The 11,431-nt window shown below is 33.6% G+C and overlaps 1 protein-coding gene across 1 annotated transcript; it reads right to left on the bottom strand.

The window, feature by feature from the left end:
- Nucleotides 1-3,273: 3,273 nt before the first annotated feature.
- On the bottom strand, nucleotides 3,274-8,145 carry LOC145333811 (uncharacterized). The gene is made up of 3 exons (XM_080179051.1): nucleotides 7,850-8,145; nucleotides 6,750-6,998; nucleotides 3,274-5,941 (listed from the first exon to the last, which is right to left on the bottom strand). Exons 1-3 carry the CDS (start codon nucleotides 7,914-7,916, stop codon nucleotides 4,644-4,646), a joined length of 1,614 nt encoding a protein of 537 aa, XP_080035177.1. The 5' UTR covers nucleotides 7,917-8,145; the 3' UTR covers nucleotides 3,274-4,643.
- Between the last annotated feature and the right edge of the window lie 3,286 nt (nucleotides 8,146-11,431).

Genomic DNA, 11,431 nt, shown 5'->3' with positions numbered 1-11,431 from the left:
GATACTAGGTGCACATCTGCTAATAGTGTCAAGTACGGATGAACGGATCTACTCTTTATGAATAGAAGTTTCGCTCCTATAATGTTTCTTTGTCTTAGAGACAAAGTAGGAAATATCAAATAAATAAATCATATGCCTATTTATCTGACTTAAGAAATTTAACACAAGGATAACAACATCAATTTAAGCGAAGTTCTTAAATCAGACGGTAAGACAAATGAACATTAACGTTAATAAATTAATTTAACAAAACTGGAAAGCATCTTTTTCCTTTCCTATCCTTTTTATAGTTGTCTATAATATGATGCATTAAATACCTATTTTAACAATACGTTGTTGCATGTAGCAAGTTATAGAGTAGCTGCGCTACACATTATTAGATATGTCCAAACGTACGTTACGTGGTAATGTTATGGAAATCACATATTGGAAAATATAACGATGTATCGCTCCGATGAAACTCATCATTTGACAAAACGGCGGGACAGAGACATGTAAGCTGGTTAACAAACGGTCATAAGGTCGATATAAATATCAGGCAAATAGGGGATTTCACTAAGACCTATTATTTACCACTGACTCCGCCCCTAGCCTTTTATTAATTTTTGTGAAAGAAAAACAAATTTAGGTCATTGTAGGAAGCTCCTACCCTGTTAGGCCTATACTGCCTATACTTAACCTAACCTAAAAATAAGCATCAACAATACTTTTGTGGTCTTGAAGCAATATTAGGGTAAAGTTGTTCTTAAAATACGATTGTTTGTCAGCCATGAACAGTTTTATCAAATGCAAAATGTCTAGGACGCCACAGCTTTTTATTATGGGGGGGGGGGGGGGGTGTATGGTAAAATATCAATAAAGTGGTAATCTTTTAATGGAGTTTTAAAGAAGTCTTTTTATTTTTATATAAAATCTATTTATTCTAAATTCTATTTTTGTAATACTTTTCCAATTCATATAATGATAAATAATAATTTTGATCAGTTGTTTTTGCTGATTGTATATATTTTGTTTATAAAATCTCTATAAAATTTTGAGTTTTATGATTTTCTTTAGCCTATAATTATTTACAGAAAATATAAAAAAAATGTTTTGTGTAGTTTTCACCAAAGAACACATTTTATTAAAAGTAAAATGTTATTTTTGATCATCTGCTTTATTAGAGCCAGTTCTGAGCCATACTGAAAAAACATGTATCATCATATTGCAAAAAAATTTCCACGAATTAAAAGATATTTTTAAAAACCAAAAACGCAGGAAATCGATCTCTAAATAAAATTGGTTTGATTTTGATACAATGTTTTTATTTGCAGATTTATTACTTAGAATGTTAGCTATTCCTGGGCATAAGTGTGTATCTAAGATTTGTTTTTTAAATTCAAGTAACATTGAGAAATATTTGAATATGCTGAACGATTTGTGTTTTTTTATTCACTTTATGTGATTTCTTCCATAATACATTAATAAAGCTCAAAATTTCAAAATTGATTTTATTAAGCCTTAATCAAAAGTTTAATACCAACTCAATGTAAAAATTACCATCCTCCCCAAAATACCTCATCCCCCCCCCCTGATAAAAATATAAAGCTTGGACGTTCTTGTCCACCCCCCCCCCCTTTACTTTATGATTTCCGCTTAAAGTCCAGTTTAAAGCCATACTGAAAAATCATGTATCGAATCGTATTATAGACAGGTTACTACGAATATTAAAATAAAAATCATAATCTTAATACCAGTTTTGTTAGCTAGGTCCTTCAGCCCCTAGGGGCTAACAAAACTCGTTTTAATCATTTAATTTTTTATATTTTAATATCCGCGGAAAACTACCTTTAATACGATACAAAAAATAACTACTTTTTCATTTCTGTGTACCTTGATTTTAAAACTAAATTTGTTTTCTTTGCAATTCTACGTTATATAGAATAATTTTTATAATTTTATTGATCTTTTATTTTCATCATTAATAAAATGGCATCATATATATGTATACTGTATCAGTGTATAGGTTCATTAAAATGTGAAATTCTTTTGTTAATCTAATAACTCTTTCTTATTGACTAATTGGCTATGTCTAGAGCCTCTAGTAGCTAAAGGAAGTAGTTATAACCCCTCCCCCTCACTCGCACCATTTATAGGAAGAAAAAAAACTTGGAAGGTGAATTTTTTTATATGTGGGATGAGAAGCAGTTTTTTTCTCTCATAGGGTCATATCTCCTAGGTGGGATGTCGCACCCACCTTCCAAATAGCCTAAAACCGTCTCGGAAATAAAAGAATACTTCCAAGATATTTTTAAAAACCTCCGTTCCAACCAGTTGCGAGATCTCAGTAGACATACTTAAAGACATTGAGACATCCTGTTGCTTTAATCACGAAGGGAGGGGACACTGGACTGTAAATTTTAATGGTGTCCAAAGTTTATAAACACGTTCTGTCATTCGTTGACTTAAACATTAGTTATTTCATATTTAAATTCTCATGGTTTTAATCATAAATTTAATTACTGGCGGCTATACTAATCAATTTTAAATAAATACTCTCAAAGGGTGATTTCTTTCGGGAGGGTGGCGGTACCCTCCTGCAAAATAGTTATAAAACTTATTTGGTTGAACCTATAAAAAGCTCCACTGCTACGGAAAACTATATATGTTATCAAATTATTAAAATACACATAAAACTTCGACATTTTCTTTTACTGCAGGAATATCTCTATAACTTGATTGCCAAGCTCAAAATTTGGAGTTAAGTTGGAGACGGAGTATACATATACGATTGCAATTGTTATACTTTCACAAAAGATTTTTTGACATGATTTTACGACAAAATAAAAAGTTTTATAAAATAAAAATCAACAAAACTATAAAGAGAAAATTTTAGCAACATATAAACAATATAGTTTTATTGTTTATACGTGAATTTATTTGATTTATAATTTTAAGTAACAAACTACCTAAATTTGTAAAAAAAAGAGATCCCTTTTGGATTTATTTTTGACTACTTTTTAGTTTCCTGAAGTTTTAACCCTTTAAGTACGGTAAGAATCTATCCTTAATGTAAAAATAACAAGAGATTTCGCCCATAGAAAGAAATTTGCCCCTACCCCCTCCCAATTAAAAAAAATCTTTTTAAAACCAAAATACAAAATGATTTGCTTTGCTTTTATGGATGTTTGTTAACATTGTTTTGACTCTATCCCTCCCCCTATCCCTCCGAGAGGCCTCTAGGGGCGTTGCCGTCATAAATTTAGTAATTGAGTAAATAGGAAAAAAACACAATTTAATGATATGTTGATATTTATTAAAATCAATGAAAAATGAGATTTTGTATATAAGTTAATAATGTAAATTTCTTTTTACATAATGTAATAATCATAATATAAGAAATATATAAATAATAATAATAACAATGAATTGTATAAATGTGGGATACAGAAATAGCACATAAAGAATACCTATTTTAGTTTTTCTTCAAAGGCCATATCACCATCCGATTTATAATGAATAGACTGTAGTTTTTTTTTATGTTTTGGTTAAAAATTAAAAACCTGCATTTTTTCCACCTAAATACAGAACTTTGAGTCTAAATGCAATTTTAAATTTTTCAGTATACTTGGAAAATCTAGGAAATGAGAAAAAAATTGAGTAATACGTTCTTCCAAAGAACTATCTTAAATTTTAAAAGACAAAGAATTTTTTGTGGGGTGGGGGGGGGGGGGGTAGATAGCAGAAATCTTTACTTAAAGTGCTCCTGTAATGTAGCATAAGTTAAATTAAATCTAAAATATTTCTACCAGTCAGATACACCAAAATGTCTTTCTAAATAAGATTATTTTAAAGTAAATACTTCTTTCCATCCAGTGAATTTATCTGTACTACTGGCTACACTATGGAAACACTTTTCAGTAATTTGTATGGCCTGACTTTTAAATGTTCACTGGAACTTAATATTATCTCTTCTGGATCACAGCAAGCAGTGAGGTAAATGTGTGAATTACAGTGAACTAGAAGGGCTAATATATTCATGCTTAAAGGGCCTTGTTTTAATCTCTATGTCTCTAGTACACTAAGAGAACGTATAAATAACATTAAACTAGAAGGGGTAATCTATTGACCCTTTAAAGACTTTGTTTTTTTATAAATATTTTAGCCACTCTAGAACACTAAAATCCACCCATATTCATCACTGGTAAGGGCATATTAAAACATCCTATATAGGGGATAAATATAAATACATAATATTACAAAAAAAAAAAATTAAATAACTAAAATGACAAGAGTAACTGCTTTTTAACACTTTTATAAAAAAGTGAAATAAGAAAAAAATATAAGGAAGTTAGGGTTCATTTAACTTGTTAAAGTATGTTAAATCTGATTTTTAACTTTTTGCTTTGAAATGCCTGACCCATATTTCTTTAGGCACTTTTTTAATCAGAAAATAAATGTCTTTGTTTCAGATGAAACTTGTACTCAAATTGTGAAAAGACAAAGGCAATTAAAATTAAAGCTTTTTATATGTGTGTAATGTTTTTTTTTTGTGAAAAATATCACATTATTTCACTGCAAAAATAGTTTTTAGGTCACAGTATAAGTTTGTAAATATATAGAAAGACTGGATATCTAATTATCTATCTTAAGGATTGTCCTAGCTAACTTTCTGTCTTGATACCATTTCTGACAACACATTTTCTAAGATGCTTTTCCAGAGTGCTGGCCACACTGAAGGGCATTTCGCAGTAGGTACATTTCAGACTATCCTTGCCCGTCCGGCCGTGCGTCTTCATATGGCGGGTCAGCTTGCTGGACTGCGCGCAGCTGTACGGACACAGCTCGCACTTGTACGGCTTCTCGCCGGTGTGCGACCGCCGGTGGACGGTTAGGTTAGAGCAGTTCTTAAACACTTTGCCGCAATATTCGCAGGTGTCATTGCGGCCATTGCGGGACATTAGATCCTTGCGGGCTACCGGGTCAAAAAGGGCGTCGATACGACCCTTTTCCACCAATGATTTGATGGCACTAGGCTCCATTGGGGGCAGTTGAATGCCGGGGGGTAAATTTAGAGAGGTTAACGAGTTGCGTTTGCCGTTGGCAGCTGCGCTTTTAGGGTTGGCGGGGTTCTTGTTTTGGTTACCAGCATTTTCTTTGTTTTCCACCTTGACCTCGGGCGCAGGGGAGGGTGTAGAGGGGGCTATTGAGGTGTTTAAAGACAGGGAGGAGGGATAGGACTCCAATTTTTGACTCATATCCTCCTTCCACCGTTTCATGGACAAATCCTGCGGGGCTTGGTCCTCCACCTCCATGGAATCGTCCTCTGCAATGTCGGACCCATCGTTGCAGGATGCCAGTCCGGTAGAATCAGGCCGGAAGAGAGGCGGACTGCAGGAGGCGGTTGACGTCGCCATGATAAGGCTGTTGCCGGATGACGAATCTGGGCGGAAGGACATGGGCGGGCTAAGGCGACTGCCAGGGCTGGTGGTCAGGTATGAATGGTGAGTGGTTGACGATGATTTGAGGCTGGAGGGTGAGCGCAGAATGAGGCCGGGATGGCTTGTTGGCGGCTGTGGCGACGTTGTCGGCGGGAGAATCAGTCTTGTCGCCTGGGGATGGTGGGCGGCCGCCATTAAAGGATGAGTTTGGCCCAAAAGTGCGGCCAGATCAGGCCGGGTAGAGGCAAAAAGGCCCAAAGTTTCGGCGGTGAAAAGAAAAGGATCAAACGGCGATTGGTGAGGCGGTGAAATCGGCGATTTTAGGTGGTGCGGTAGGCTATCACGAGAAAATATGGAGTGAGGCGGGAAGGGGGAGGATGATGCGGGGATGGATGTGATGGGGGGTGAGGGTGTGGGTGGGAGGTACAGGTTGACCTGGTGTACCTCGCGGAAATGGTCAAGCAGGTGCAGCGCGCTTGGAAGGATCTTGCGACAGTGCACGCATGGGAAGGTTTCAGGTTCTGAAAAAACAATCAATATTTAGACACATAAAGTTATTTTCTACTTTAAAATAGTTTTTCTTTCTGAGCCTTATTATCCCTGTAAACAAATTAAATGTCTGCTATTTTGTTTATCTAAAAGTTAAAAGTAAAATTCAAGGGTAATTACAAACTAAATGCACCTATAGATTCACAATGGACTTTTCTGGACTAAAAAACAACTCTGCCATTAGGGACGTCCAAGCTTTTCATAGATTTATGGGGGATAATCTGATGAATTTTTTTTGTGCATATCTCTAACATTCTAAACTTTAGAGTCTTTTTGTAAAAAAAAGCTAAAATATCCAAAAAGCATTGACCCTAAATACTAAAAAAGCATGATGTACTACTGTGTCCTAAATTTTTTACTTTTTGTTTCTTTTACATAAGGAAAATGTTTTCAACTAAATTTTTGTCAATTTATCTAGGACATATCTTATGCAATATTTTTTTTGTTAATTTTTATGCTTATACAATTTGACAGCATTTTCAAAGAATGTTTCATAATTTGCTATTATACAGTAGGTTTTATTTTAAATGATAATTATTGAAATCAATGTACAGCACTCCCAAATAGGACAAACAAAATTAACCCGTCTGTAGACTAAAATTTTGTTTGAATTTTTGAACATTTTTAGTTTTTATATCCAATCAAGTTTTACTAAAAGTTACCAAGTTTATATTCCCTTTTAAAGCTAATAAGATTATGTAGGACATGATTTTAAACCTTGGGTACAGGTATAATTTTCATTCCAATGTCCCTCCCTCCCTTAATTTATTTTAAATTTACCTGATTTTTTTCTTAAATCTTCAGCCGCTTGTCTTTCAGTGAAGCTATCCGGACTAATAACCCTGCCGTTATTATTATCGGCGGAACCACCGGACAATCTGACGGTTGGCTGTGGCGGTGGTGATAACGGCTGGCCGCTGCAGCCCTGGGACTTGTGTTGGATAAAGGCTGATAGCTGGGCCAGAGGGTAGCGGGCTCCACACATACCACAGCTCACGCTATCATCGTCTTCGGGACATTTCACTGGGTCTAAAAAAAAAAGATTTTAAAACTTTTTCATCTATTTTCCATTTAATGTAATTCATGCAAGATGTACTTGTTTTTTTTTGTCTTATGTTGTAAATACAAAGGACTTTTGATTGGCAGAAAAGCTAGATGCAAATTACAATTTTTTTTACATGTAATGTAATTTTTTTTAAGGTGGTTTTAATGAGAAAATTTTATGAAAAAATTGGTCAACAAAAAATCACTAAACCTCTTAAGTTTGACCAAATCTTATGTCCCAAGAAAATATATATTTTTTTCTCCATATTAGGGGAAGTCCAAGCTTTTTATTTTGAGGGGTGTAAAATGAGGGGTTTCAAAGGTTTGATTGAGGGGGTTATTATTATGTTTTTTGTTGGAAAATTTGAGGGGGTAAAATTTGGGGTTTCAAAGTTTGAGGGAGGTAAACACTCATTTACGCCCACCCTCAACATCCTTCTTCAAATTTAAATTTAAAATAAAATAAAATATGTTCTTTTCATATGAATTGACCTAAGGTTTAAATTTGATTATTTTAATTGTTAAACTTTCTATAATCTAAAATAAATTTAGCCATAAAAAAAATTCAAAGTAAATTAATTCTTAAAGATATTATATATCAAGATTAATTTTTATAGATTATGTTATATAAATATTTATCTAGGTTTTGATTACATTTTAACATTAAGAAGTTACTTTCAAATTTAAATGTATTAATTATTAAATACACCTTTTATAATTCAAGCAATTTTTTTGTCTCTATAATTTTAGATAAACTAATAATGTTACAAATGGATGAAGATATTAAAAAGATCTATAAAACTTAATAATTTTATAAAAAAAATTGTAATTTTTACCTTCAACTTGTGGTGAGCAAAGTCTGTGGAGTAACAACAAATTTAACTGAGTTTGAGATTCTATCATTTTGGTAACTTTTTAATAATGTTTATTTTAATGAAAAATACACTTTTTTATCCTTCTTTGTTGGATAAAACTAGTAAAAAAATCACTTTTAGAAGTTCATGGCAAAAATTGTCATAATTTCTTTGTGTAAGTTTTTACACAAAATTAGGCAAAAAATTGACGTGCTCATATGCCCGCAATCTTTAGTAGACTAAACTAGTCTCTAAAACATATTAGATGTGAGGGAATTACTGATTTGCCGCTAACGTCCAAGCACACACCTTGCTTATCTAACACACACACCCACGCACGTGCAGTAGCTGGTGCGTAGCACACACCAACGCAAGCTAATCAGCTTGTGTGTGTCACACTCTCATGCAAGGACGTGTGTAGTCGGACAGGGTCAACCATATCCACTTCTCTTGACCCGCGCTACGATGGTCAATTGTCCGTCGTTCTCTCCCCGGCCACGGTACGATACAGATTTAATCCATACGGACACACACGCACATTCACATACGGAAGAAGAAAGGGGGAAAATATTGGCCTGAGAAAAGGGTCAAACTTTGCAAAGGCGATCTTTCTCAACAAAGGGAAAGGGGAGAAATAGAAATATAACTCATAACCAAAAAAAAGTTTGGGGGGGGATTGATAAATCCAAAAAGAGAAGGAAGTTCCGTCGTGTCTGGGATATTAAAGGGGAAATTTTTGATTACGGCCGAAAAAAGGGGAGGTTAATCTTTTATAATCGAGGTTGACAATTATACATTCGATATCTCAGCTCTCTCTTTCTCTGTCTCTCTCTCTTTCTTTCTCTCTCTGTCTCTCTCTCTGTCTCTCTCTCTTTCTTTCTCTCTCTGTCTCTCTTTATTTCTATTTCTTGTGTTTTTTTCTTGTCTATCTAAAACTATTTCCTTTTAGTTGGTAAATATAAATATACAAAATGTTACAGCTTATGTCATAATTAAAATGAAAATAAAACCTAACCCAAAACCTAATCTATGATATAATTTAGCAAAATAAAACTAAATTAAATATTTGAATAGCTAAGTAAGCTACTATCTTTTTAAAAAGTGTTACCGATATTATTACCCTTTGATAATTGTCAATTTGTTTGTCTGAAGCTTGACATATTTAGATGTCCTTTTCAAAGCAAGATGTTTATGATTTTAGATTTGATAATGGTTTTAGGTCTTTTTTCAAAGAAGAAGGTAGTTTTAAGTCATTTGCGAGATCTTTGATTTCATGCCAAAAATGTTCTATTTCATTTTAATTTTAATCAATATAACAGCTCAGTTATTTTCAATGGGAGGGGGGGGGGGGGCCGAGGTAGTTTAAACGCAGCTACTCTATACATAATTATAGAAGTTTCGTGATTTTCAGTAAGCTAAGTTAGATCTGCAGGCATATAGCGAAAAAATCTATTATCCTTCTTAATATCATATGATTTTGAGAAAAAATATAAAATTTCTGTAACTCTAGAAAAATAAAATTTTGTTTTTATCTTTGAAGTGCTGAAGTTAGGTAACTAATTTCTCCAGAAAAGTGTGTTGTTGCTGCGCTTCTTGTTACCAGAGTCGTCCTTGTTATTGCATAAATGAAAAGCAGTTGCGCCCTTAGCATCTAGGAGCTTTTTATCGAAGGGGGAGGGACAAGGGGGCAAGCAATCTACAAATGATATAGCCTAAAATCACTTTGGGACCTATGTATGTAAAGCTACCATAAAATGGATATTATAATGGAAAAACAAAAGTTTACTACTTTAAGTAATAGGATAGAAATTTCTACCACAAATAAAAACAGGGTCCATAGAAGAAAGGGAAGGCTGGTTGACCGAAACCCCTAACACTTAAAGTAGACTAAAACCGACTCAGAAACATTATAAAGTTTTCCTAAAAAGTACAGCCTTTTAAAATCGTTTAAACTGCTTTATAAAGGAAAAAAATGCTTTAAAAGACGCATTTTATTCTTTCAATGACATACTTAAGTTTTGTATGATATAAAATAGGTATCTAAAAAGCCTAAATCCTACCCTAAAAAGCACACAGGCACATGTTGTCAACAAGAAAAAGTTCTACAGTCTTTCCACATAAAAATAATTACAGCTTGTTTAAAGCTTTCATATGTCGTAATTCTTATTGTAATATAATAGAAAATAATGTTTTAACATCACTTTTTAAGTCTTTGTTCCCTTCCTACTAGTTTTTTAGTAGCGAAGCTACTCTTTAATCTAATTAGTCTGTCCGTAATGTTATGAAGAATGGAATTTAAAAAAGAAATTCCTTTGCAAAGAACACCCATTAGTCTGTCGCTACTAAAAAAAAAACATTTTTTTTTTATAAAAGTTGTGTTTTTTTCTGTTTTAGAGTAGATAGGCTTATAAGTATAAAAATGTGTCTTCTTACAAAAGTCAAAATTAAAAGACGATAAAATTTGTGAAAATGTATAAACTTAATATTTCTTTGATCTACATGAGTAAAAAGACATTTAATGGAAGAGAGAAAGAGAGAGAGAGAGAGAGAGAGAGAGAGAGAGAGAGAGAGAGAGAGAGAGAGAGAGAGAGAGAGAGAGAGAGAGAGAGAGAGAGAGAGAGAGAGAGAGAGAGAGAGAGAGAGAGAGAGATAGAGAAGAAGGAAGAAAAGAAAGAGAAGGTCAAATTTATAAAAAAAAAAGTTTCTTTGTGTTTTCATGAGAAATTTGTCACCCCGATTATAACAATAATTTTTTTATACAAAAAAGACTAAAATTTCTAAAGCAAGGGATATGACAATAGCTGATAAAAATCAGGAAGAAGTATCCATAGCACTGCAGGTAACTGATACTTCTGGTGCCAGATTATACCTGTCAAAGGCCTGGGGTTTTTACAGGATTTAAATTATAAAAATATAAAAATAAGCATTAGTATTTATAAGGAACTATTAAGGATAGTATAAAAGGAATTATTTAGAATTTGGATGGCTCCTGTGGCCGCTATGATTTGGAAGTAGTCATAACTTAATGGATTTATTATTACTAGGATCTTACATTAAATCATCATGTACTCTAATAAAGTAAAACTCGTAGCTTACTAAAAAACGATACCCCCTATACCTACCCTCCTGCTGAACGAACTGACCAATTAATGATGTCTATGTTAACAGCCTAAATTCTATATTAATTCAAAACTTACATGTAACCAATTGAAACACTTTAGGGGGTTAAGGTTTTACCAATCCCACCCCCCCCCCCCACCACCACCACTAAAATGTGTGCAAATAGGATGTAAATTATTTTCACAGGGGTCAGTTAGAAAATCCTTTGAAAATAGTCCAATCCATCTTCCATGCAAGGATCTAAAGGGATTAGACAATGGCCGATAAATTGATGTACATCCCCAATAATGAGGCACAAAATAACACCCTTTTGTAGATTACAATTGGAGGTTAACACTTTGGACACTCAACTTAATGAACTAACCAATTAAAAGCCACTAAAAGTCAACGAACAAGAAAATGTTGGGAACTAGTGTAATAAACAGTCCAATGTCCCCTCCTTCC

This window comes from Acartia tonsa, chromosome 12 (assembly GCF_053477335.1).
Source record: "Acartia tonsa isolate MP-2025a chromosome 12, ASM5347733v1, whole genome shotgun sequence".
Taxonomy (NCBI): Eukaryota; Metazoa; Arthropoda; class Copepoda; order Calanoida; family Acartiidae; genus Acartia; species Acartia tonsa.
The sequence above is the reverse complement of the archived record's forward strand: the minus strand, read 5'-3'. Positions and strand labels throughout refer to the sequence as shown.

Bases quoted from the DNA above. Each gene is read 5' to 3' on its own strand.
- LOC145333811 (XM_080179051.1), bottom strand. From the start codon at position 7,916: ATGATAGAATCTCAAACTCAGTTAAATTTGTTGTTACTCCACAGACTT. The intron at 6,999-7,849 runs GTAAAAATTACA...TTTTTTTTTTAG, and splicing joins TTGCTCACCACAAGTTGAAG to ACCCAGTGAAATGTCCCGAA. The intron at 5,942-6,749 runs GTAAATTTAAAA...TTGTTTTTTCAG, and splicing joins AGATTTAAGAAAAAAATCAG to AACCTGAAACCTTCCCATGC.